The sequence below is a fragment of the Tasmannia lanceolata genome, unplaced genomic scaffold (assembly GCF_043159265.1).
Source record: "Tasmannia lanceolata isolate RefF3 unplaced genomic scaffold, GAP_Taslan_0.1 ptg000018l, whole genome shotgun sequence".
NCBI classification, from domain to species: domain Eukaryota; kingdom Viridiplantae; phylum Streptophyta; class Magnoliopsida; order Canellales; family Winteraceae; genus Tasmannia; species Tasmannia lanceolata.
Genome location: NW_027518695.1, coordinates 7,936,176 through 7,959,680, shown reverse-complemented (window position 1 = coordinate 7,959,680; position 23,505 = coordinate 7,936,176). Strand labels below are relative to the sequence as shown.

The following is a 23,505-nucleotide window of genomic DNA, read 5'->3' as shown; positions in this document are numbered from 1 at the left end:
ACTATGCCATAGTAGGCACACCTCTTAATTATGTCGCGACCTAATGAAATCACCTCTAAATTATGTCGCAACCTAATCAAAATTAAGGGCCCGTTTGGATACCTCCCAGTTTGTATTTGGATTTGGAATTGAGTTTTGAATACAAATTGGATAAGTCCGGCAACTCATGGAGAGAGAGAGAGAGAGAGAGAGAGAGAGAGAGAGAGAGGGAGAGAGGGGTACTTCCTAGCGGAGGGGAGAAGTTGAGGAGCAAAGAGGGTGAAGGAAACTGCCAGATATGTGGAAATTTGCTTTTTTCACTGTCATTCACTGTCAGTCGCTAATTTGGAAATTGAAGGATTTGATCCGGATCCAAATCACAGTGTAAAAGGGCTGCAAATGTGAGAAATCCAAATCAAATTCTTCTGGGCATCCAAACGGGCCCTAAGCTTATTTGCAAATACGGACGGGTCATTTTGGGATACGGTTATTTTTCCTGCCATTTTGCTTCTCTCTCTCTCTCTCTCTCTCTCTCTCTCTCTCTCTATTGATAATAAAGCTTTATTGAGAGGGAGAAAGAAAAAGAAGCAACCAGACTGAGATTCAGCGATGCCACAAACAACAAACATCAAAGCAAGAAACTCAAACAATATCCTCAAAAGGGAAATGATAGCGGTCCCTAAAAACTCCGCCGCAAACCAAGTAATCATCCATTGAATGACATTGAGAGACTCCCCCTCCACATCCACCAAGTGAAAAGAATCCAAGAAAAATAATCTAAAAGACCAAGAATTTCATCTTCATTCAAATCCTCCATCCAAACTGGCCCCCCCTTAAGATCCCACCAGTACCACATTCGTTAAGATTTCTTAGTCTATAGCCATCAAAAGTCCAGCTTCAACAAAACCGAGTTACTTGCAAACTGAACAGGAAACCGATCTCTAAATCGCTCACCACAACTCATTGACAGTTCAAATGCTGTTGTTGTGATTATGTGTTGGTCATTATCAGACGGGCGGGTCCTCTCTAGACCAAATTAAGAAACATGTCACAGAATGACGCTTCAAACTGAAGCCTTACAAGGTGTCTTGATAGGAAGTCAAAGCTCAATGTTCTGATAATGTGTTGGTCTTTATCAGTGCCAACGGCTAATTACCTTCTTCTAAGCTTCCCTTCTTTGGTTCACCTTCACAGAACTTTGTTTCCACAGAGGGTCGGTGGTAATAGACAAGCAAAGCCAAATGATTGATCAAGACACAAGATCTTGGCCTCAAGCAATTTGTGGAATTTGTTGACGTGTGGCCGTATGTACACCTAACTTGTTGCCACATGCTTCCTTGCCCCCCTACAATGGGTCCAGGAGAGACCTACATTTTATAATTCCAGCCTTAGGGGTTTAATACAATCATATGAAGAAAAAACATATAGCCAGTAATCCTTGCTGAGATGCTATAAACATAAATGCGCAGTTCAGGAAAGTCTTTGATCCTTTCACCTACTTGGAGATTTGTTAATGCCTTCATCTAAAGTAGTATTTGCTTCATAGCAATGAATCTGGGGGAGGTTCGTCCGGAATCTGCAAAGGGAATAGCAACAGTTTAGCATCAGTGGTCTTCCCGATTGCCCAATCTACAAATTCAAATTAACTTCTTGTACTCAATTACGAGGAAAATTCTTTATACGTCAAAATTTGAATCCAAGGAACCATTAGTTTTTTTCTTAATGATATGTGAGATGTGCTCCCAAATAGATGAATTACTACTCAAGGGCCGCCTTCAAAATATGATAGCAAAAGCACACAACATATCTAACAAAAACAAGGGAGCCAGTGACCGCTCAAGGATCTTTTTGGAGCAGAACAAAAAATAAGCATCAGAAGAAAATGAACAGAAATTGCCCTACATGGAAAATTCATGCAACCATGGTTGCAAATTCTAAGTTAACTTAATATGGACTCTTACCTCTCCCCGTTTCCATTCCTGCTTTAGCCAAATACTAAGATCTTCTGGAACTTCTGTTTTCTTGTTCTCCCTGTAGAGAAGGAAAAAAGATCAAAAAATGAAGCGTAAATGAATGATATCCTTAGCATTATAGACTTTGCTAAAGGACTCATACATCATGAACCACCAATAGATCAGAGACTAGTGTGGGTATTTATTACATGCAAAGGATTAAAAACCAAAAGAATTAATGGACTCAAAGGAGCCTGAGTGCAAGTTGACTCCAAGCTTGGTCAAATACTCTGGTTTTTTTTTTGTCACATTTACAAAGCTTATGACCTGTTTGGAGAGCTTTCAATCCATGAACTCGATGATACATAAATAACCTCATTCATGTATTGGGACTATGAACCTATTTCTCCAACCAAAAGAATGTGAGCGGAAATGTCCATTTGAAAAAGATTTTTTCCTGAACTTGCGAATGAGATGATTTTGTGGAAAACTAATCTCGTTCATGAATTGGTTGGCTACGTGGGTGTCCAAACAGGCCTTTATGCCACCAATCTGATTTTGAGTTTGTGAGTACCCACGCGAGTTCCGCGAGTGCTCTTGATTTTTTACTGGTTAAGAAAACTGAGTTTCCCCCATCAACTAAGCAACTATTTAGAGTACTCCATCAAGTTCTGAAACATTGATCTCATGCCCACATAGCAGGAACTTTTTATAGACTTACGCTAATTGACCATCTATGGATGTTTGCCCAACTTCATTAGCTGCAACTGTAGGCCCATTGAAAAAGCTGGACAATTGATTATTTGCAGGCGTCGTCAAATGTGACGATGCTACTGGAGTAAAGGAGAACGGGTTGCTTCCAGCATTCATGACACCATTGTTTAAGTTCAGAAGATTCGAATTTGGTGCACTTCCAAATGGCTGTGCTGGCGGTTGGCCACTGAATGAGCCTGCATTAATAAGAACATAGTAAATGTTTACCCATCATAGAAGCTGTACTAGGTCTAAAATAGTCAAATGTTCTACTAAATTTATGACCAAGCAGTCGGCATGCGTGGCAGGAAATAGGGATACAAGAAGAGAAAAATATAAGATTACAATGAAATTTTAGCTGAATATTGATAAAAGCAGTTAGCTATGTAAATTACACGATGACAAGAGTGTCAAAAAAGATAAACACAGATCTGAATGTGCAGAACGTTCATTAAGAGTAAAACTGCATAAATCAAAAGATAGATTTATAATTATTGGTTTATGTATTAAATACATATAAAAATAACTCTAGACAAATACAGTAACAATAAAATATCAAAGTAATAATCTAGCATGTGTCCAATCATGTAAAGGCATGAGAGGAAGAAGTCAGAAGAATTCAACTCCCAGAGGACACACAAACTCTTAGGCTTTCTTTATTCCTAGAGAGCTAGAGAGCTCTCTAGTGAACTCGGAAGCTCTCCCCTTCGATTGACTGCATTTTCTCATCCCCGGCAGATTCATGCTCGAAGGAAGAAAATGGATACAGGAATCACTAGCATTAGCTTGAAGCCTGGAGCAAGTCAAACAGATTGAGAAATAGAACCAGCTGATTTGATTCGTTCTCAATAGCCATGAGATGATTGTCTTAGGGTGATCCTTTTGTCGACGGATGCTCCTATTACACTCGTAGTCTCTGAAGGATGAGAACCAACTACGTAGCACCTACATCGATAATTCAAGTATTGTATACGTCATTAGTCCAATCCTTTGTAGGAACTACCAGTAATAACGAACTTGCAAAAAGGATCCTTTGTAGAAACTCGATCCATCGGGTATGGATCCGAATCAGAAACTCTAATGGGATTACCACAAAAACCGGCACTGAATATAGTTAAGTTGTACTTGCCTATGACTCCACCTTAGCTGAGGCATACGGAACGCTTTGGACGACCGCTTCGTAAGGGGTGGTCCGATTGATTCTTCTATCGGATTGAGCGAGGATCCCTGGCAGGTAATACGGAAAGCAGCCGTTGTACTATTAAGGTTGCTGGAAGCTTGTTCAATGTGGTGCTGTGCAGGACAATCCCACAGGTTGTTAGCAAAGAAGCTGATGCAGCCACCATTTATGTTGAAACGAATAGAATGATTTCACTATAAAACATCCCCCTCAAAATATTTTTGTCATCTTTATCAGACAGAGAAACTGTTTGAAGCAGAACCAACAATGGAATACACTCTGCTTTATCTGAAGTCTTCCTTTTTACTTTCCTTCTTTCTTCATTGCTTTCTTTTCCTGTTTACTTTTCTTCTTTCTGTATTGACTATTGCTTTAGGAATCAATTCAAACCCTGTCAAATCTTGCTCTTTCCTTTCATTTCTTAAACACAAGTTTCTCGGTTTTTCAACATTGGATAACTCCAACCCTTACCTTGACCAATTTGTAGTGGTCTACCTCGATTACATAATCCATAGTAACTCACTTGAGGAGCATTGAGGCACCTAGGGGTGTAAACGGATCGAATTCGAATTGGATATGGCTATATCCGAATTCGATTGCAGTATAGACTATCCGAATTCGGATTCGACGGATATTTAATATCTATTAGCGAATTCGTATCCGCCGGATATTATTCGAATTCGGATATTATCCGTATCCGTTTATCCGGTAAATTCAAACATTTTCTTCCAGCACTTTATCTTTCTTCTCCTTCTTACCCCTCGAATGAATTTTCCAAACCCTAAAACCAGACCTCTACTTTCTCTTCACAAAATTAACTCTCAAACTAAAATATATGAGATCCTCTTCTTCCTTTTAAAACAAAGGCAGAGAGAGAGGCGACGGGGATGGATCATGGTGTTGGTAGTGATCTTTGGGTTTTTTTTTTTTTTTTTTTTTGTATATGATGGAATGGGTTTGGGCTATTTTGAACAGGGGAAGTGGGAGTGCTGATTGTGGAAGATGAGAAGAAATGGGGATGGAGATGGAGATTGGGTTTAAGATGGAGGTGACTGGCGGTGATGGAGGTGGCTGTGAGAAGGTGGAGAGGGGCGGCAGTGGATTTTGGTGGGTTGGAGGCACCAAGGAATGCCGAAGATGGTGCCTCAGCCTCCTCCTTTCTCCTCTCTCTTGCTTCTCTTTGTAAACCTTAGAAGTCCCCTCTTTTAATTGCATTTTGGGTTTTTATACAACCATAAGTTGGGAAATTGATCTGAGCCATCCATTTACCATCAATGACCTGGATGGCCTTTTTGCTTTAGAATTCTCTAGAAACTATGACATCTTCTTTCAATCACCACCACCCATTTGTCTCTTTCATCCTATAGCCCACATTGTTGCTTCATAAAGACGCCATGTCAAACTCCAAGAATGCCCTTAAAATGAGAGATTACTTCATTTCCTACCCAAAACACTTTTTGTTTTTTTTTTCTAAAAAGAAAATTCACTTTTCTTTTAGAAACAAAAGCTAGTGTGTCATTACTAAAAATAAATATTAATGATATTATTAATAATAAATAAAAAGAATTTACTTCTCGGATTCGGATGTTAAACGGATCGGATATACCATTTACCAGATTCGCATCCGCTTAGAGCCGGATATCTCATAAACGGATTCGGATAATATCCGCTTGAAACGGATCCGGATAATATTCGCTTTAAACGGATTCGGATGCGGACGGTAATCGAATTTTCGAATATCCATTTACACTCCGAGAGGCACCTCAGTCCATCAAGTGAGAGGATGGTCGTAGATCAGGCTTTGCCTTCTCAATGAAAATCTTCAAATAGGTGTGACATCAACTTCGTACCCACCCCAACTAGATAGTTGCTTCGATTTAGTGTTCGCTGGAAGGCTTGAACTGGCCCTTCCCTTTCTAGCTCCTCGGGCCCGAGCTGCAGTGCATGTCTGCCTTTGACATACTGCCTTAGGAGAGAAAGAAAAGATACCACGGCAGCTTACGAACAAGTGGTTTGATGGTGATTTATTTCTTGGGAGATTATACTGATTGCGTAGCGAAACTTATGTTGGTCTTGGATATCCTTTGTCAATGTACCAAGATGTATAACCTATGATACTCAGGTATGGACATGGAGACGGACATGAGAACAAAGATTAGCATTTTCCAAATTCTAGGACTTGGACATGGATGAGGATACAGGTATCTCATTCCACGAGATAAGACACAAGACATGTAGAAATTAAATATCATAAAGTTCAACTAGATTTACTTAGACAATATAACTAATAGTAAATTTAAAATTGCCTCTATAAGACTCACATGTTCAAAATTATAATTGCAAATATGTGACACTAACAAGTGAAAAGCATTATAGATACTTCGAAGAGAGTGAAATGTTTTAAACATTTAGTTACTTTGAGCAACAAAAATATTCAAGAAGTATCTGAGTATTCGAGTAAGAATATAGGTATCATAGCATGGTGTATAACCCAATATGCCTTGGTTTTACAGTTTGACAATACAGAGAACAAGATATTAGTATTGTCTACACAAATGTACCATATGTACCATATTGTTTGATACAATGTTTTTTCTTGAGAAATACAATACGTATTGACTAAGAAGTGCCCAATATGTATCAGAAGTAAAACCATAAAACAATAATATATATAAACACAATTTTGTAATTTTCAAAAAATAAATAAACACAATTTTGTCATAAGAAGCATGACACAGTGTGCCTTCCAATGCAATCTCTGGAATATGGGGTGAAATCAGGCAAAATGTAAAAGAAATCAGGCAATATCATATAACCAAATAATTAAAGAAAATGCACACACATATCCCGTTGATTGTTGTTTAAATAGTTATTGCACCTGGAGTCGAAAATGTTGAACTGTTCATCCCAAAAAGACCTGATGTTGGAATGGAATTTTGGAAAGGACTTGATGGGCCCAAAGCACTATTTGATGGCGCAAGAGGCCTGCCAGATAAGTCCCGAAGAAATTTAAATTTCATGCAATTATAAAAATAGTTCTCATGCTACCACATGAGCACCCACCCACAAGAATATTAAAAAAAATTAAAAAAATTGTGGACTGATGAAGATCGTTAGTAATTTTAATAAGATCTAAACCAGTGAAAATTTGTATATTGGAACTGAATCTTGCCTGACACCGAATCCTGAATTAATCGACGTCCCAAGTTGACTAAAGCTTGAAACTAATGGAGGCGCATTATTCTGAACAGCAATTGGAGATGCACTAGGATTGGTTCCAGGAAACGGGCTTAGTCCAGAAGAACTCGGATTTGGATGTATCACATATGGATTTCGTACTAAGTTCTCAAATTCAATTAACTTCGAATTGAGTAAATTTCTCTCTCTTTCGACCTGCATCACAAGAACAATTGAACAAGCCAGATTTAGTAATAGGGGGATTGATCAGCTGTCCATCAAAAAGCAATGCAACATAGACTTTACTAACTTTAAATATCCTGGTCAACAAGGCATTCCAATAGTGTATTCATGCGAAGAGTTGTAACCATAGCTTAATTCTCTCGGGTATGAAACTGGGCAATACCTTACGCAAAGGTCAACAAAGGTCTAAAACACCATGAAATCCAGAGCAATATGAAAAATGGAGTACTATACCCCATCTAGTGCCAATTTTACTGGTTTAAATTATTTGAAGGTATAATAGAATTCGAATAGCACATCTACAGGCAATCGGACCCCAGTTTCCTTATTGATCAAAAAATTCCTCAAGAGTGCAATAGACAGATTTAACCACGAAAAATGCATTTGATCAAATAGATAGGATCGACCAATAAGTAGGCCACAAGAGATCGAAGGTGGGCTCCACCAAGTAGATGGACCACATTGAGTATAAAGGTGGGTCCCACTTGGGCAATATAAATGTCAAACTCATTGCAATACAATGAGGTTGAACTTCTCTAGAGCATTTAAAAAAGGTACCCTGACTTTATCACTCATTATTTACAAGAAACTGCTAAAAGGACGGAACTATATACCATTCAAAAAAAAGGACAGAACTATCCTAGTGAACGAGGATAGTCAGAGGGCACTATAGATTTGTGCGACAAGTACGATAAGGAATGTTGATATGGTGGGCCACTTTGACTCAGGTCCATCAGAACCAATCCCACCTTGAATAAATAATATTAAACCTTTAATTGCAAGTATTAAAGAAAAGCATCATACTTATCATACACTTGCAACATGTACAAAAGTCTTTTTTTTTTTTTTTGGTTTTCTTTAGTTGGGAATTTATGTGAGGGAAAGAGAGCCAGAGAGCGTCTAGTGACATACAGAGGTGAGTATGGACAACAGAGAGTGGCCTTCAAATTGGGGGAAAAGGACATTTGGAACGGAATAGTATAAGAAAATAGTTACTGAAGGGGCTTGAATTTACTCTTCTTTTTCTTACGTGGCATTGTTTGAATGGGGGTAATTGTCACGACTTGTGAGACTTTATAAATACATTTCACGATTAATTTAGAATTAAGAGTGTTGTTGAGATAAATGCAATTTCCATTTTATGGAATTTCTACCAGAGGTTGCAACTTCACCGTGAGAATATTTTGAGAATTATGAGAGCGTTTGAGACTAAATGTAATTGTTTCTTCTATTTGAATTTCTAACAGTGGTTGCAACTGCTACATATGTGATATCCATGGTCGTCATGAATCATTAGAATTTAGAACAAGTTGCATTTTTACTCAATTTTGAGGGTGTGGCAAATGTCCGTTAGAAAAACTAAACGAGCTTGTGATGGTTACCAGAGCACAGAACAGAACAATCTCCCCTCCAGTTTGTGTATAGGTTATTGATTTATTGTACGTGTAATCCTAAAGCCTCTAATTTTATACGAGCTAGTTACAGTTATCATTTCGCCCCAAAACTATTGTAGCAATAATAAAAGGGAAATGATATCTGCGCCAAGGTGTTTTGATAAACATGCGCTCCACTTGTTTGTCGTGTAGTATTTAAAGGGTTTAAAGACCTTTTTGAGAACCGTAATATCCTCTGAAATCCCTTTAAATACTACACGACAAACAAGTGGAGGCGTGGAGCGCTTGTTTATCGAAACACCTTGGCGCAGATATCATTTCCCTAATAAAAAGGTAGTATTTTTAGACTCTTCATAAAATATAATGTTCCACAACAAATAGCAGCTCTCCACACAAACAAGTGCAGAATAAAAATAATTCAAGATCTTCAGTAGGATTTACACTAATCCACAATAATGCTTGTACCCACCATAGTTCATCCTCCTGACTGGGAGATGGTAAACTTTTATACATAAAAGACATGCATGAAAGGTTATAATTTATACAATATTAATGAATGCAAATTGCTTTTATAAGAATCTTTATATAAGAAAAACATGCATCAGATCATATACTTACAATTGATTGCAAACTTAACCCTCGTTTGGCATCGTCATATGCTGCTGCCCGCAATTCTTCGTAGCTTATATCACCCGAAATGTCACAAGGGCAACTGGAAATAAATGAATTCAAATTTTAGGCCCTCACACTAAACATAAGCTAAAGTTCAAAGGCAAACAATAACTAACAAGAATAGTTTATTTTTTTGGAAGAAATGTTCAGGGAGGTGTTGCTCTTAAGTTCATTACGGCAGATGATAACGAAGTTCACTAACATAAATGATTTACAAGATGGCTAACTAAAACTATCCATTGTTAAGAACTTTTAATTAACTAGATTTTCCAATTTTCAAAATTATGGGATACTTCCATAACACAATATTGTTCTATACCAAGAATTTTGTTGACGGTGGTATGTTCAAGCTTCAAAGTAGATCAACGAGTGTGTTAATTATGAATTAAGTATTTGAAATTTAACTACTCTTCCTAGAACCAACTTGCTACCTTTGTCCATTGTCATGGACTGAGACCTACCAATATGATCAAGGGTCATTGGGGATAGATGTAGCAAAAGGTGCAATAAAAAGAACATATTTAGGTAATTAAATTTAGATTACTATTTACTGGTCTTAGAATCAGCTACCACCAACTATTTGTTATTAAAATAAAAAAAAATTATTGACTATTTTTTAGGGAATAATTGTGAATGTACTCTAATTCTTTCCCATCTTGATGAGGACCAACCATTTAATGGCTCCAATATTTAACTTCTGTTTTGCTTTAAAAATGAATATGAATTCAATCACGTTTTCTTTTCCTGTTCATTTACATTTTCATTGAATATCTAACATTTTTACATGCTCAACAAATTTTTTTATTCTTTTCGGATTCTTGGTTGGAAAAAAGACTGAGAAAAGCAGAAATTTTAAAACCCCTTCAGAATATCCTCTCCGAAAAATTCCCAACAAGAGGATTAGTTTATGTTTCATGACAGTATTGCTCTTATATCCATAGAAGTGATTTGGCCTTTTCCTCTTGATGGCTAGTTAGGTGTTAAGTGAGGGTCTTTATTGTTATTCTCTTGTAACTAGGAAATCAAGGGAAGGGTGTATCGTTCTCTCTTGATTTTTCCAAATATTTGTCTCTTTGTTCATTTTCTCCTTATTTTAAACTTCTTCTCTATGTAAGGTTATGGTCAAGAATCAAATAATAAATTGCTTCTGTATATAGAAAATTAGAACATATAAACTTACTTCATTCCAGGACACTGATAAGTTTATGAAGCAACTTACTTTTTCCAATGGCCATAGCTAGTAAGCTTCCAAAGTGGTCTCTCATGTTCAAAATCTTCGACAATTACGCGTTTGCATGACTCAGGATCTGTACATCTACAGTTCCATCAAATACACAATCTATTCAAGAAATGGTCCTAGTATGTGTAAAAAAAGGAACAAAAAAGAAAAGAAAAGAGACCATAAAAAAAGCTATAGCTCTAACGAAGGAAATGAATATCCATCCAATATAGAACTCACTTATGATCAGCCACCTGTGGCTGAGAATCAGTCTGTCGCGATGGTACAGAGCTACCAGGAGCAATTAGGGAGAAACGGGTCCACTTGTTCTCAAATGGCTGGCCCACATATAATGGTTACAAGCAACAAGCATATATCACAAACTTTATGATGAGTAAAAGAAACAATTGAGCTTCGAAATACTAAATAATGCAAATATATGAAACTACAGAGCAAAAAATAGAACCAGATGCACTTATGATGAATTTAGTATCAACTAAGAATACAGACACCAAATCATTTTCCTACAACTCGTAAAGGGCTCTAATTTCTGGTGGGAATATCTCAGTAACAAACCTTGACTTGATTCTGATATTTGGCACCAAAATCAGATCCACCTTTTGAAGGTGAGCTATTCTGTACACCAAATCCAAAAGGATTTGTCTTTTGTTGTTGCTGACTCGTATGAAAAGACTGTGAGCCACTTTGGGCTCCAAATCCAAAAGGATTTGGCTTCTGTTGTTGCTGACTAGTATGAAAAGACTGTGAACCGCTTTGGGCACCAAATCCAAATGAATTAGGTTTCGGTTGTTGCTGAGACACGTGCAGAAATTTACATCTTTCGCCATATTGACAACTGAAAGGGATAAAAGAAGACATCAAAAAATTACAGCATGCATTGAATGATTGAAGTAGCGACACAATAAATTTGTGGTAATTGAAAATAAAAGACAATGCTGGGGTTAAGCTTAAAAAACCAAATTAAAGAGTTGCAAGATGAATACAAATATGCACCAACATATACATAAAGATGATTAAACAAGGGGAGAAAAGATTCTCATAGGGACAGATGATAAAGAGACGCAAACAGTTATTTTTTACTTCATCTATATGGAATCAAGTTAATCAACACAACTCAATCTTCTAAATATGGGATGCTTAGCCAGTGGTGGAATCCATGAATAGGGTTGATGCCGCTAGTTTGAATCATGGGATTTAGTCATACAGATATGGTAATTGTGTAATGTGGAATTTGGAGTATGAGAATTGCCACCTTTTCGTTTAATCTATTGTAAACAAGCAAGATAGAAATATGAACCTTTCTTTGAAACCCTAAACCCTAAAAACGATTAGCAGGATTATGACCCAGCATAAGGCTAGACCTTTGAAGAATTGAAATCCTACATTTAGTCACACGAAGCAAGAGATGGTGAAGAGTTTTCTTCGAGGGAAAGAATGTGGTGCTTCTCAAAAAGCCCCTTTTTTTTCAAGAAAGAAAAGAAACATGTAAAAAGAAGTCTAAGTAAAAAACGTATGAATGAAGAGGAAACAAAGTGACATATAAAGAACACAAAAGAACCCTAAAAATTACCTGCCGCGCATGAAGTTTCTGCACGGCTCTTTTCTTCGATTCATGTCTCTCTCTGATACTCGATTCCCCTCTCTCTTGTCAGTTATAACGTGGAGATTTATACCGCGTTTGCTTGCCGGTTTAAGGTAGTTCTCATGCCGCTCTCTCCCTGCCCTGTACACACTCGTGCCACTTTTAACTCTCTCCTCCTTCCTCTTCTTCAGCTCCTCTTTTATAATTGGCCAACGAATATTACATGGAATAATTTTTCATGGTTTCCAAACATCTTCTTAACCAAATTCTTATTTTCACCTTGTATTTCTTAACGTTAAGGGGCGTGGGGAAAGGATTTTTATCCTTCAAAGGGGTATCATTCCCCGTAAATTTTCCTGGCAAGGGAAAAAGAAATTGGGTAGAAAGTGTCTCCAAATTTTCAAACAGGAAAAAGATTTCCATTATTTTTTTTATTTTACCAAATGCTGGAATATATGAGAAACTTAAGCCCTGTTTGGATTCAAGAAAACATTTCTTTTGGAAAACTATTTCCTACGGGAAATTTTGCCGGGTTTTTCTTGGTTCCTGGGATTTATGTGGGAGAAAAAAAAATCCAAGGAGATAGGTGGGAAAAAAAAGAGTCTTAGAAGTATCCCGGTAAAATAAAAATCCCATGTTTGGTTGACCGGATTATGATGGAAAAAAAAAAACTTTTTTGGTTGCTTGAACTGTTAGGAAGAAAAAAAATCTTCTCAAGCTTATTTGTGGTTCGCGGGATTATTTTGAAATGAGATGAAAAGGCAATCATTACAAGAGTGGGATTAAAAAAATTCACCACACAAGCGATCATTACAAGAGTGAGATTAAAAAAAATCATTTTACTGAAACGTCATGGGATAAAAATTTTACTGGCAACCAAACGGAGCAATGGGTAATGATATGGTTATGGCTTATGATGAGGGATGCCATTGTAAATTGTAGGTCCCTGTAAATATTACTTGAACCGGGATGGTCCAAATTACTTTTCTTTATGTGAAATCAAACAAATGGATGGTTCAAATTACTTTTCTTTATATGTGAAATCAAACAAATGAAAAAATCATGAAGGTCTGGAAAAGAAATTCTTCTCCAAACTTTTCACAAAAAATCCTGCAATCCAAACAGGATTAGAAAGAAAAATTAATTTTCCAGATACGCTGGCAAGTAATGACGTGGGCCCTGGAAACAATGTTTTAACAGATAAGGGAGCCCAAAAGAAAGGTGGTTCTTATCACTATCCAGATGGAAGAAATGAACAAGAGGAGGTAGAAAAAGTGAATAGAAAAGAAGAAAAAAAAGAGAAAATGTTATTTTTCGATGCACATTCATGCTGCAATTCTGCAACGGGTGTTGTTGCAGCTGCACTGGTGTTGTCAGCAGTGGCTCAAGCGCCCGAATCCGAAACCCTCTCAAACATCCCACAGACTCTCTCCGGTGAGCCTAACTCGGATCTTTTAATCATTCTTTTTCTATCTGTTGCAACTTGGGCCGGGCTCAACCCGAATCCAATGGGTCGAATTCGGGATGGGTCAGGTAAAGTTGGCATTTCCTCGGGTTGGGAAAAGCCAACCCGATTTGATTTTAGGTTGACTTAGGTTTGAGGTCTTCGGTAACCCACCTCAGTTGCCCGGCCTCGTCCTATCATTTTATCTCAACTTTCAACGACTAATGATGCTGGCAATGCCATGTTTTAATAATAGAACAAACTCAAGTTGTCTTTTCTTTTTTAAACCATTACATTTCCAGTTAAAAAAGAAAAGACAAGCTGAATTTATGCAATTATTAAAACATTGTAGTGCCAACATCTGTAGCCTTTTCAAAATTTTAGGGTTATGTTTTACTTTTTACTTTTGCTATTATTTTTCACTTTTGCACCACCATATTTTGTTAATGAGACAAGCTCACAATGTTTTCTCTTTTTAATTAGCTGCTGAGTTTTTTTTGGGAATTGTTAAAGCTTTTGAGGGCTAGTTAAATAATAAAAGACAGTTTGTCTCATTATCAAAACATGGTAGTGGGAATATAAGTAGCCGGGTTATGGTTGACCCTCCGTGAAGGTTGGTCAGGTTGGGTTAGGGTTGAGGGAATGCTACTTCGGGTTGGGTTAGTGTTAGCCTCAACCTGTCCCGAGTTAAACCCCTAGTCTATTGGATTGAGATTGCAAAGTTGAGCTCCTTATGTTAAACTACCAATTACTCCAAAAGCTTAAGCTGTTGGAGTTGGAGTTGACGTTATTTAATCTTTTATAATTTCACACTCCTCCTCTCTTTTGGTTGGTTGGCCATTACATGTGGATTTTTAATATCAAGGAGGTTTGAACTTAAGACCTTTGCTCTGATACCATGTTAAACTGCCAATTACTCTAAAAGCTTAAGCCGTTGGAGATGGCGTTATTTAACCTGTTATACTCTTAACACCCGTCTTGCAGGAGATGATTGCAAACCTTTGAGGATTCAACGACCCAAGTCAAGGAAAGCAGAGTCTTGCACTGTTAAATGTGTCACCACATGCATCCGAGGGGGCGCTGGTTCACCTGGAGAAGGCCCTCTTAATGCCCGAAGGTATGCTTTCTCTTCTGAAAACTGATTCTCTCACCAACCTTGTTTTGATATTTTTACTCTTTTTTTTTCTCTAATTTTGTTTCACACAAATTAGTTGATAAAAAAATTGCTAAGAAGTTCATTAATAGACAATTAGGATCCTCCGATTGGTGTATTTTTGGACGATGATCCATCATGGATGGTCCGGATTTCATTTCACGACTTTGCTTCATAATTATAAATCAAGTATTATAGTAAGAAACGTGAAAAGTCAAAGCTAGAGTACACATTACACTTCAAATTAGGCATTTTAGTTAAGTAAGAAAGCTGACTTGGTGGGGATGCCTAACTTTATGGGTGTAATACCAACTTCCTTTTAGGCTTAATTTTGATTCCAGTAATCAGTTTTGGACTCCCAATTGGTGCTCAAAATCCAAAACAAACAGTGAACTAACACATTTCCAAATCAACGTTTTAGCTTTAAATTGTCAAATAAAAGGGGAATGACACTCAGAAGCTCTTGATATCAGAAACTTGACTTGAGCCCACCTAGGCCCTCTTTATTTTGGATTTTGAGTCCAAAACTGATTCTTGAAAATTTTGGGCGTTTGGTTCACTTTTGTAGAATCCATTTAGGACTCAAATCGATTCTACATCCAAATAATAACCAAATAATAAAAAAAAATACATTTTATTGGGATGTACAATCAATTTGAGCCCAAAATTGATTTTATATAGTAAATCCAACGCATCATTTTGTCAAGTATCAGTTTTGGACTCACAATTGGTTCTCAAATTCTAAAACCAACAGGGCCTTAGAAGATCTTGGCAAGATCCAAATCCCAGGGTAAACAAATATTCCATGATTTGCCAAACATAGCCACTAATGTTATGTGGGGTGAGGTCATAAAAGTTTCTACCGCTTTGTTTCAAAAAAAATAATAAAAAAATGTTGTGTAGTGAGTTCAAATTAGGGTTCTCTCACTCTCATATTAAACTTTCTCACGATATCATTTCTATGTTGATATCATTCCCTAACATAGAAATGATTACAATATTTAGTGGGAAGTGATATTTACGCCCCTTTTCATCACCAGGGACACCAGCGTCAGTGTATCAATGGCAAAAAGGGACCTAATGTACTTTATGTCAGAAAAATCCAGTGGTTTGGATTGCAAAGTACACTGGCAAATGGGTGTCCCTGGTGATAAAAGGGGCGTAAATATCATTTCCCTATTTAGTGAGGGGGGATGATAATTTGAGCCACTAAAGTGTCTCAGAAGCTTTAGTGGGTCCAGTGACATGTTGTCAGTTTGTCACCATAATTTAGAACCTTCGTGTTTTGCTAATTGCACAAACTCAGCTTGTCTTTTTTTAATTTAATTAGCTTCAGACAACTTTTTGGGAACTATAGTAACCATCGACAACGCTGTTTAAATAATATAAGATAAGATGAGTTAGTGCTCTTCCCTCTTCTTATTTAGGTCTTCCATTGGGAGTGGGTAGACCTAGCAAAGCTCTGTGGGAACCTGTTGTTAATCGTATTGAGAAGAGATTAGACTCGTGGAAAAGAAACTTGGTTTCTAAAGGCAGTAGATTAACTCTAATCAAATCAGTCTTAGCCAATATGCCGGTATACTTTTTATCCCTATTTCATTGCCCTGCCCATGTAGTGGCAAGGATGGAGAAAATTCAAAGAAGGTTCCTTTGGGGTGGTTCAAATCAAAACTCTGGATTTCCTTTGGTCAAATGGGAAAAGGTTTGTTCAAATATTAGAGATGGAGGTTTGGGAATAAAAAGGATTAAAGAATTCAATAATGCGTTGATGAGTAAATGGTTGTGGAGATTCGGAGAAGAAGAGTACTCCCTTTGGGCCAGGGTTATTAGTAGTAAGTATGGCACATCATCTGGTAGGTTTGAATCTACAGATTGTTATTCGAAAAAAGGTTTGACAGTTTGGAGAGATATCCTTAAATTATCTTATGTTTTTCGCAAGGGGTGTCGATTCAAGGTTTACAAGGGGGATAGAATTAGATTTTGGCTTGATGCCTGGTGTTCCGAAGAACCCTTAAAAGTCATTTTTCCTGAGTTATTTTTTGTGGCTGCTGTTAAAAAGGTATTCGTGGTGGATTGTTTAAAAAGACTGGAGAACAAGATCATTTGGTGCCCAAAATTCAGAAGGAATTTTTTTGATAGAGAATTATCATCTCTTTCAAATTTGTTCACGATGATTGAAGGACCCTATATCAAAAGATTAGGATCGGATAAGAGAATCTGGATTCATAGTAAGTTTGGAGTGTTTTTTGTAAAATCTTGCTATTCGAGTGGGTGGCTGGAGATCCTGATGAATTAGTAGCAAAGGTGTGGTCTTTTTCTTTCGTCTTTTTCTTGCCCTCCAAGGGTGGCTTTTTTCGGTTGGGGTGTTAGCCGGGGGAGAATTCAAACAATGGATTTATTAAGAAAGAAAGGAACGATGCTGGTGAATCATTGCCCCTTGTGTCTTCAGGATAGGGAATCGATTGATCATCTTTTCCTTCACTGTAAGTATGTAAGGGTGATTTGGGGGCTGTTGCTGTCTAGATTTGATATTCTTTGGGTTATCCCCAATACTATTATGCAGATTCTTCAATGTTGGGATTATGTGCCTTGGAACAAAAAGGGGAAAGCTTTATGGAGGATTTGCCTTTTGGCTATGTGGTGGTCAATATGGAAAGAAAGAAATGATAGAGTGTTTGAAGGTAAGGCCAAGTCAGCTTATGGGACCTTTCAAAGGATTGTAGCAATTTCTATTCAATGGGCTAAAAGCTCTCCTCAGTTTTTTTGGTATCTCTGCTTATGATCTGTGGGAGGGGTGGCTTATAGTTTGCTCAGAAGGGTCTTCCAAGCCAAAGATTGTCCAACAATAGTCTAATCCTCCGCCCGGTTTCTTAAAACTTAATTTTGATGGAGCATGCTTTGGGAATCTTGGTTTGAGGGGAAGAGGTGGTCTTCTTAGAGATGAAAAATGTTTGGTAATTTGGGCATATTCAGGTCCGTGTGGTCTATGTGATTCTAAAGAGGCGGAAATTAAAGCGACTTTTTCGGGCATCTTGCATCTGGAAGCAGGAATGTTGGACAAAGTAATTATTGAACGAGATTCTTCCAATGTAGTGAAATGGATTTCGGGATCTGCTCCACCTCCATGGAGATTCCTCTCCATGATCGATGAGATCTCAGATAGACTATCGGGATTTCTAGCCTCTTTTAGTAATGTGAGAAGATCAGCCAATGGTGAAGCAGATTGTTTGGCCAAATCAGGAGCTATTAGATCTAGTGTGGAGTGGTTTGATTTTATGCCTCCCTAGTTTTTCATTCTACTTGTTGTTCTTGTATTTTTTTCTCTTTCCCTTGTATTCTTTTCTTAGTGGATCTTCTTGATTCTTTTTTAATATATTATCATTTCAAAAAAAAAATTGAGTTAGTGCAATTATAAAAACATGGTAGTGCCCATATCGATAGCCTAAATTTACATCTATAAGGCATCCAATAGCTATAGAAAAATTTACATTTATAAGGTGCCAAGTGATGGTTCTTAATTATCTTATTTTGGTTCGAAATCAGTTAGATTTTGACAAATAAATGTTGCAGTAGTTTTTTCTAATAACATTGTACTACCTGTTTCGTAGTAAGTTTGGTGAAGAATTTTGATCTGTGTATATGATCTCCACTAACCTTGTCGATGAAAGCTGTTTTTTGATGTGTGTCATTTTCAATTCTCTCTCTCTTGCAGGCCCCTCGTCGTTTTCAAGCAAGGGTTTCGAAGCCGTCAATACTGGTAACCATTCTCAGAACCTAGCTTTCTTATCTTGATGTCTTGATATAGTATAATCAAAGAAGTCTTACATTAAATAAAGGGTCCATTTGGTTGCCACCAAAACAGTGTGTCACTAAGAAAAGAGAGTAAAATTAACTCATTTTCCCTTTCACATGAATGTTTGCTTGCCATTAACTGTTCATTCTACCTTCCTCCGCCGCTACTCTTATAAATAATTTTGAGTTTCCGCCCAAATAGAAGAGGAAAGGGAAAGTAAACACGATTTTTATTTCTACTAGTAAAATGACATCAATTTTCTTTTCTTCTACTTCTACTTAACATGCAAGATTTTAATTGAGGCCCATTTGAATTTTTTCTTACCTTTATCAGTTTGGTGGAGTGCTCGGATATCTGTAACCTAATCAAAGACGGTGACGACGGGCCCTAGGAACATATTTGATTAGGCAGAAACCAATATGATTATTTGTTAATTTTGTTTGCCAATGTTTCACGTATATCTCTAATTGCCAATGTTTCATGTTTTAATGCTCCTCTTTACTTTCAAAGGGTCCATAAATTTATTGAATTGGATATGATGATGGAAGGAGAGAAGTGAAAATGGCTTATATATATATGTTTTTTGAACTTTAAAATGGCTTACATTTTACTAAACAAATGTATAAGATATAATTAATGGCAAGGAAGAAGAGAGAATCACACAGAAAAGATGACATTGTTTGTGCTTGAAGCACTAATGCTTGTATATTTTTTGCCAGTCAAGTGCAGGACTGCTCGTTGCTTCTCAGCAGTTAGCTGCTAAAAAACTTGTGGGTATAACAATTTAAGCTGTATAAGATTAATTTACTCACATAGGGGTTGTTTGATTTATGGATATAGCACCAGGAAATGGGGATCCCTTGGAAACCTAATTCCCAGTATCCTTGAAATGGGTTAGCTTAGCTGGAGTTGAACTCGCACCTACTTTTAGGGGTTTGGCTGGAACGAGACCCATGGGGCCCGGCTTCAAATGTGAAACCAAACAGCAAATAACACGAAATCCTAGGATTGCTGTTATTCTCACTCTGGTATCATCAAACCATAAAATACCGGTAAGGTCTTACCAGTATTTCAAAATGCGATTGCAGGTCAAAACACGGCCAAAAAACCTAATTGACTCAACATGAAGCATCGGTTGATGCTGTCATAATCCGGGATAGTCAAAGGAGTTTCGATTATCCAAGTTTAATCAGTTAACCAGACGTGCATGCTCAAAATCATCCATGCACACCTGCCTGGTTCGTTTCGGTCCCATGCATGTCAATTTTTATTTTTTCCCTCTTTTTACATAATTCTATCACATCTATTAGCATTACTTTTGAACCTCTTTATGATTGAACCATTACATTTGCTCGAGATGGTTTGATGTTGTAATTGTTGGCCCACCAATAGTCTCACCAATCAATAAGAGTGTTTGTCATAGTAAAATGATCCAATCTCAATACTTGGATTTTATCTATATAAAGGATTCCTTCGTTTTTAAGTAGAAACAAAACTATGGTTAATTTTTAGAATGAAGTGCTTTGATTTTTCATTGTTTTAGAGTACTTTTGGCTACAATTCTGATTCTATTCGTGATTTTGATTATATTTTTAATTCTAATTCTTTCTGGCAACTTATATAAGAAATTAATTGTTCTCTTTTTTGCAAGGACGTCCTTCTGTTTAGCATTCCTCATAGTACAAATAGAGTTATGCAACCATTTGGCCAAATGTCTCTTATGAACTGTCACACAGATGGGTTCGACGTGACACATATACATATGGCCAAAAGTCAGGGCGCGCCCCATTGTTTGTGAGTTAGATTAAGTAGTTAGATAGATTAGGTTATGTCAGATTAGGAATCTTTCTATGTTTATTCCCGTCACTTTATATGTTGATCCTCTTGTCTGTTCTATATAAACACTCATTATGGCGCTTAGCTGCAAATCAACCAAGATTAATAGAAGTCTTCTTTCTTATCAGGAGAGGAAAGGTCTCGATCTCACGGCTATTTGAGGAGCCAAGGTATCTATGTTTACAATAAACTACATCGGTCACTATTCTCTTGATGAGATTTGAACAAAATTTGAGCTATCCAAAATAAGTAAACGTGAGATAGAGATAGTGGAAAGAGACTCGTGGTAGGTTTTACCCGAGAGAGAGAGAGAGAGAGAGAGAGAGGGCACGCCCCATTATTAAGTCAAAAGCCACTTAATTAAAGAGGAAAAGACAAGCTGAGTTCATGCCATTATTAAAAGATAATAGTGCCAATATCGATATCCAAAAGAAAACCAAGTTGCACGACGGCTTCTTGTGTTTTAGTTGCACATATAGCCAACTAAGTCAAGATGGTCAGCAGTCAACGGTTGAAACATATTGCCCGCATTTGCCTCCAAAAACTCCAATTGACCTTTCATGAGATGCATGTAAATGACCCAGTCCCCCTCCCTACTCGCACTCGGCATGGGCATTACATACCCAGCCTCTCCCCCCCAAGGAAAATGGTATGACCCAAAAACCGGTCTCCCCCATCCAAAATCCACCTTCGTCACCGGAAACCGTTGCCCGGACGACACCACGAACGCCGTCCCATCTTTCCCACCACCGATATAAATCTTCGCCACCGCCAACTCCGGCCTCCGCGCCTCCACCCAATCAATCAACCCCAAGAAATGCTCCTTAGTAACTGCACCCTTTAAATACTCATGAACTGCACCCGCTACCCAACTCAACGGCTTCGTCCTTAGCTCCTCTACACTCTCGTTCCCGAAAGGCATCGAAAGCACATTCCCGAAGTAATTAGTCATGGACAACCCACCTTCGCCGCTCAATCTAGTCCGTCCATCCACCACGGTACCCATATTGCATCTCTTCGATCCATCTTTCTCGCTTTTCGCGACTAATTTCCATATATATGCGCTGAGTGACTCGAGCTTGCTTCTCCGGGATCCTCCGTTGCTCGCTTCGGCTTGAAGTTGATCGATGTCTTTGGCGGTCATGTAGTAAATTCGGCTAATGAGATGATCAGCCCCAGGCTCGGGATCTGATGGCGGTGGCAGTGATGATACAGGCACGAACAAGCCATCGGTGATTGGATCGGTGGAACTTAACCTACGTGCGTTGAGAAGTGACCGTCGGAAAGATGGATAGGTAGACATGGGCTTAGATTGCGCCATCTCAGCCCATGCTACCAAGAACATGTTTGCGGAATAGGCGTCGGCAATCCGGTGATCGAATGTGCATGCAACGATGGCAGAGCCACACTTAAGCTCTGTCACCTGTCAAAACCAAATCGAAGGAAAGTAGAAATATAAACAGATGAGGAAAACATTTACAAAATTGGGATTTGCTAGGGATTATAGCAGAAGACATTTCGCAGGCCGGCTCTTGCATGAGAGTGCAGCCACCTCAAATGAATTAAATGGATAAAACAGAATCTGTTGAAAAGAAAGCCTATGTGGTTGCTTTCTCATGCAACAGCCGGCCTGCGAAATGCTTCCCTCTATAATATAAACAAAACAATGACGCAAGTCATAAAAACACAGTGTTTGAATAAAGGGAGGAACTCACTTTGTTTTATATTATGTAATTGGCTGCTGAGAGCTTTTAGAGTTTCATTTGAATGCAAGTTAAAACATGTAAAACAAGGTGAGTTTGTCCCATTATCAAAATATGGCCGTGCACCGATATCATTAACCTTATAATTTTCATCTCCACTAAAATGGTCGCTTAGGACCAGATGGAACCCATGCCGACCATAGTCTCTCGATCTGCCCAGTTAAACCCTCATCCGACAGTCGGAGAGCTGATTTATTATTGATTGGGGTTTCAGTAGTTTTTATGGATTTTTTATGCAATCTCTACTCCCACCCACTTAATTCTCTCCCACTCCCTCCCTCTAGCCCCACTCAAAACAAGGTCGTGAGTATATCAATAGCCTAGTATTAATAGGGAAATGATATCAGCACAACCATTTCCCTATTACAAGTAAAAACTTTACCTGAAATTATCAATATAACGATATAAAGTAGTGAAATGGTGGGATATGTCTATATATTGTGACATATGGTTGATAACATATAAGCTTTATTGGATTTGACTCATTTTGCTATATGTCAAATAGATGGAAAATCTGAAAATCTTAATTACCTGAACGCACAACACCCCCTCCTCTTTCTTGGGCACAAGCTTTCCTTCTACGCTGGCATCTGGATTATACAGTTGGAGTTCCCGCAGCTCTATGTTCGCGTAGGCTTCGAGGAAGTCCACCCCACGATTGTTGCAAAGTAGCTCCGGCTCGCCGACTGAGTTCACGACAACTTCTCCGGCAAGCACATAGTACGAAACGAGGCTTTGAGCTAGAGATTTTTTAAGAGTACTGACCATGGATGAGAAGGTGAGGGATTTTTCATTAGTGGGTTTTTTGTAACAGAAGAAAACACCTACATCTATGGGAGGCAAGAGCAAGTCTAGGTTGGATAATGGTACCCAGTGCTCTTGCAATGGGAGCAATGCTGCAATGATGTCTTTCCGATGAACTATTACAGAAAATTCACCTCTATCCATGGGGAGAGAGAGAGAGAGAGAGAGAGAGAGAGAGAGAGAGAGAGAGAGAGAGAGAGAGAGAGAGAGAGATGAGGGTTATGGAGGGTGATGAGGGTAGATTTATAGGACCTTTGGCCATGTTCGGCAACCATGAAATTTTTTTTCATGAAATAATATTAGTTTGTCACGTAATTAGAGAGGGGTAGGAAGGTAGGTGAAGGAGAGACTTGAGAGGGCATGATTGAGAAGACGCTGAGAAGTGGCTAAAACCATTGGAAAAATAAGTTGTATTTTGAATGAAATTTCCCCCCTTGTTTTTCAGTCTTTTCACCCTCTCCTCACTCAATGCCGTGAGTTTGTTCATGCCATAGGGATATCTCAATCGAATCTTTGGCGATCGATCAACTCCTTGAGAGT

General features: G+C 38.0%; 2 protein-coding genes and 1 long non-coding RNA gene across 4 annotated transcripts; 1 reads left to right on the top strand and 2 right to left on the bottom strand.

The window, feature by feature from the left end:
• Window positions 1-589: 589 nt before the first annotated feature.
• On the bottom strand, window positions 590-12,473 carry LOC143851378 (Zinc finger C-x8-C-x5-C-x3-H type family protein). Of its 2 annotated transcripts, XM_077360783.1 has the most exons (11): window positions 12,161-12,473; window positions 11,146-11,425; window positions 10,810-10,907; window positions 10,570-10,665; window positions 9,297-9,390; window positions 7,037-7,257; window positions 6,743-6,849; window positions 2,653-2,881; window positions 1,941-2,010; window positions 1,479-1,555; window positions 590-1,346 (listed from the first exon to the last, which is right to left on the bottom strand). In XM_077360783.1, the coding sequence occupies exons 1-10, from the start codon at window positions 12,202-12,204 to the stop codon at window positions 1,520-1,522; spliced, it is 1,275 nt and encodes a 424-aa protein (XP_077216898.1). In that variant the 5' UTR covers window positions 12,205-12,473; the 3' UTR covers window positions 590-1,346; window positions 1,479-1,519. The 2 variants fall into 2 exon arrangements, with proteins under 2 accessions (XP_077216898.1, XP_077216897.1); XM_077360782.1 differs by having other exon boundaries at window positions 590-1,555.
• A 1,023-nt stretch (window positions 12,474-13,496) lies between these two features.
• On the top strand, window positions 13,497-19,104 carry LOC143851162 (uncharacterized). The gene is made up of 4 exons (XR_013236240.1): window positions 13,497-13,606; window positions 14,601-14,733; window positions 18,482-18,526; window positions 18,896-19,104. It is a non-coding gene; the product is annotated as an uncharacterized LOC143851162 (long non-coding RNA).
• Window positions 19,105-20,739: 1,635 nt separating this feature from the next.
• On the bottom strand, window positions 20,740-23,168 carry LOC143851161 (coniferyl alcohol acyltransferase-like). The gene is made up of 2 exons (XM_077360502.1): window positions 22,693-23,168; window positions 20,740-21,821 (listed from the first exon to the last, which is right to left on the bottom strand). Exons 1-2 carry the CDS (start codon window positions 23,107-23,109, stop codon window positions 20,862-20,864), a joined length of 1,377 nt encoding a protein of 458 aa, XP_077216617.1. The 5' UTR covers window positions 23,110-23,168; the 3' UTR covers window positions 20,740-20,861.
• Between the last annotated feature and the right edge of the window lie 337 nt (window positions 23,169-23,505).

Excerpts from the sequence above, each read along its gene's own strand:
- LOC143851378 (XM_077360782.1), bottom strand. The coding sequence starts at position 12,204 with ATGAATCGAAGAAAAGAGCCGTGCAGAAACTTCATGCGCGGCAG. Across the intron at positions 10,666-10,809 it reads CCACAGGTGGCTGATCATAA|ATGTACAGATCCTGAGTCAT; the intron begins GTGAGTTCTATA and ends ATGGAACTGTAG. Across the intron at positions 7,258-9,296 it reads GGTTAAGTTTGCAATCAATT|GTCGAAAGAGAGAGAAATTT; the intron begins GTAAGTATATGA and ends CTTGTGATGCAG.
- LOC143851161 (XM_077360502.1), bottom strand. The coding sequence starts at position 23,109 with ATGGATAGAGGTGAATTTTCTGTAATAGTTCATCGGAAAGACATCATT. Across the intron at positions 21,822-22,692 it reads AGGGGGTGTTGTGCGTTCAG|GTGACAGAGCTTAAGTGTGG; the intron begins GTAATTAAGATT and ends TGGTTTTGACAG.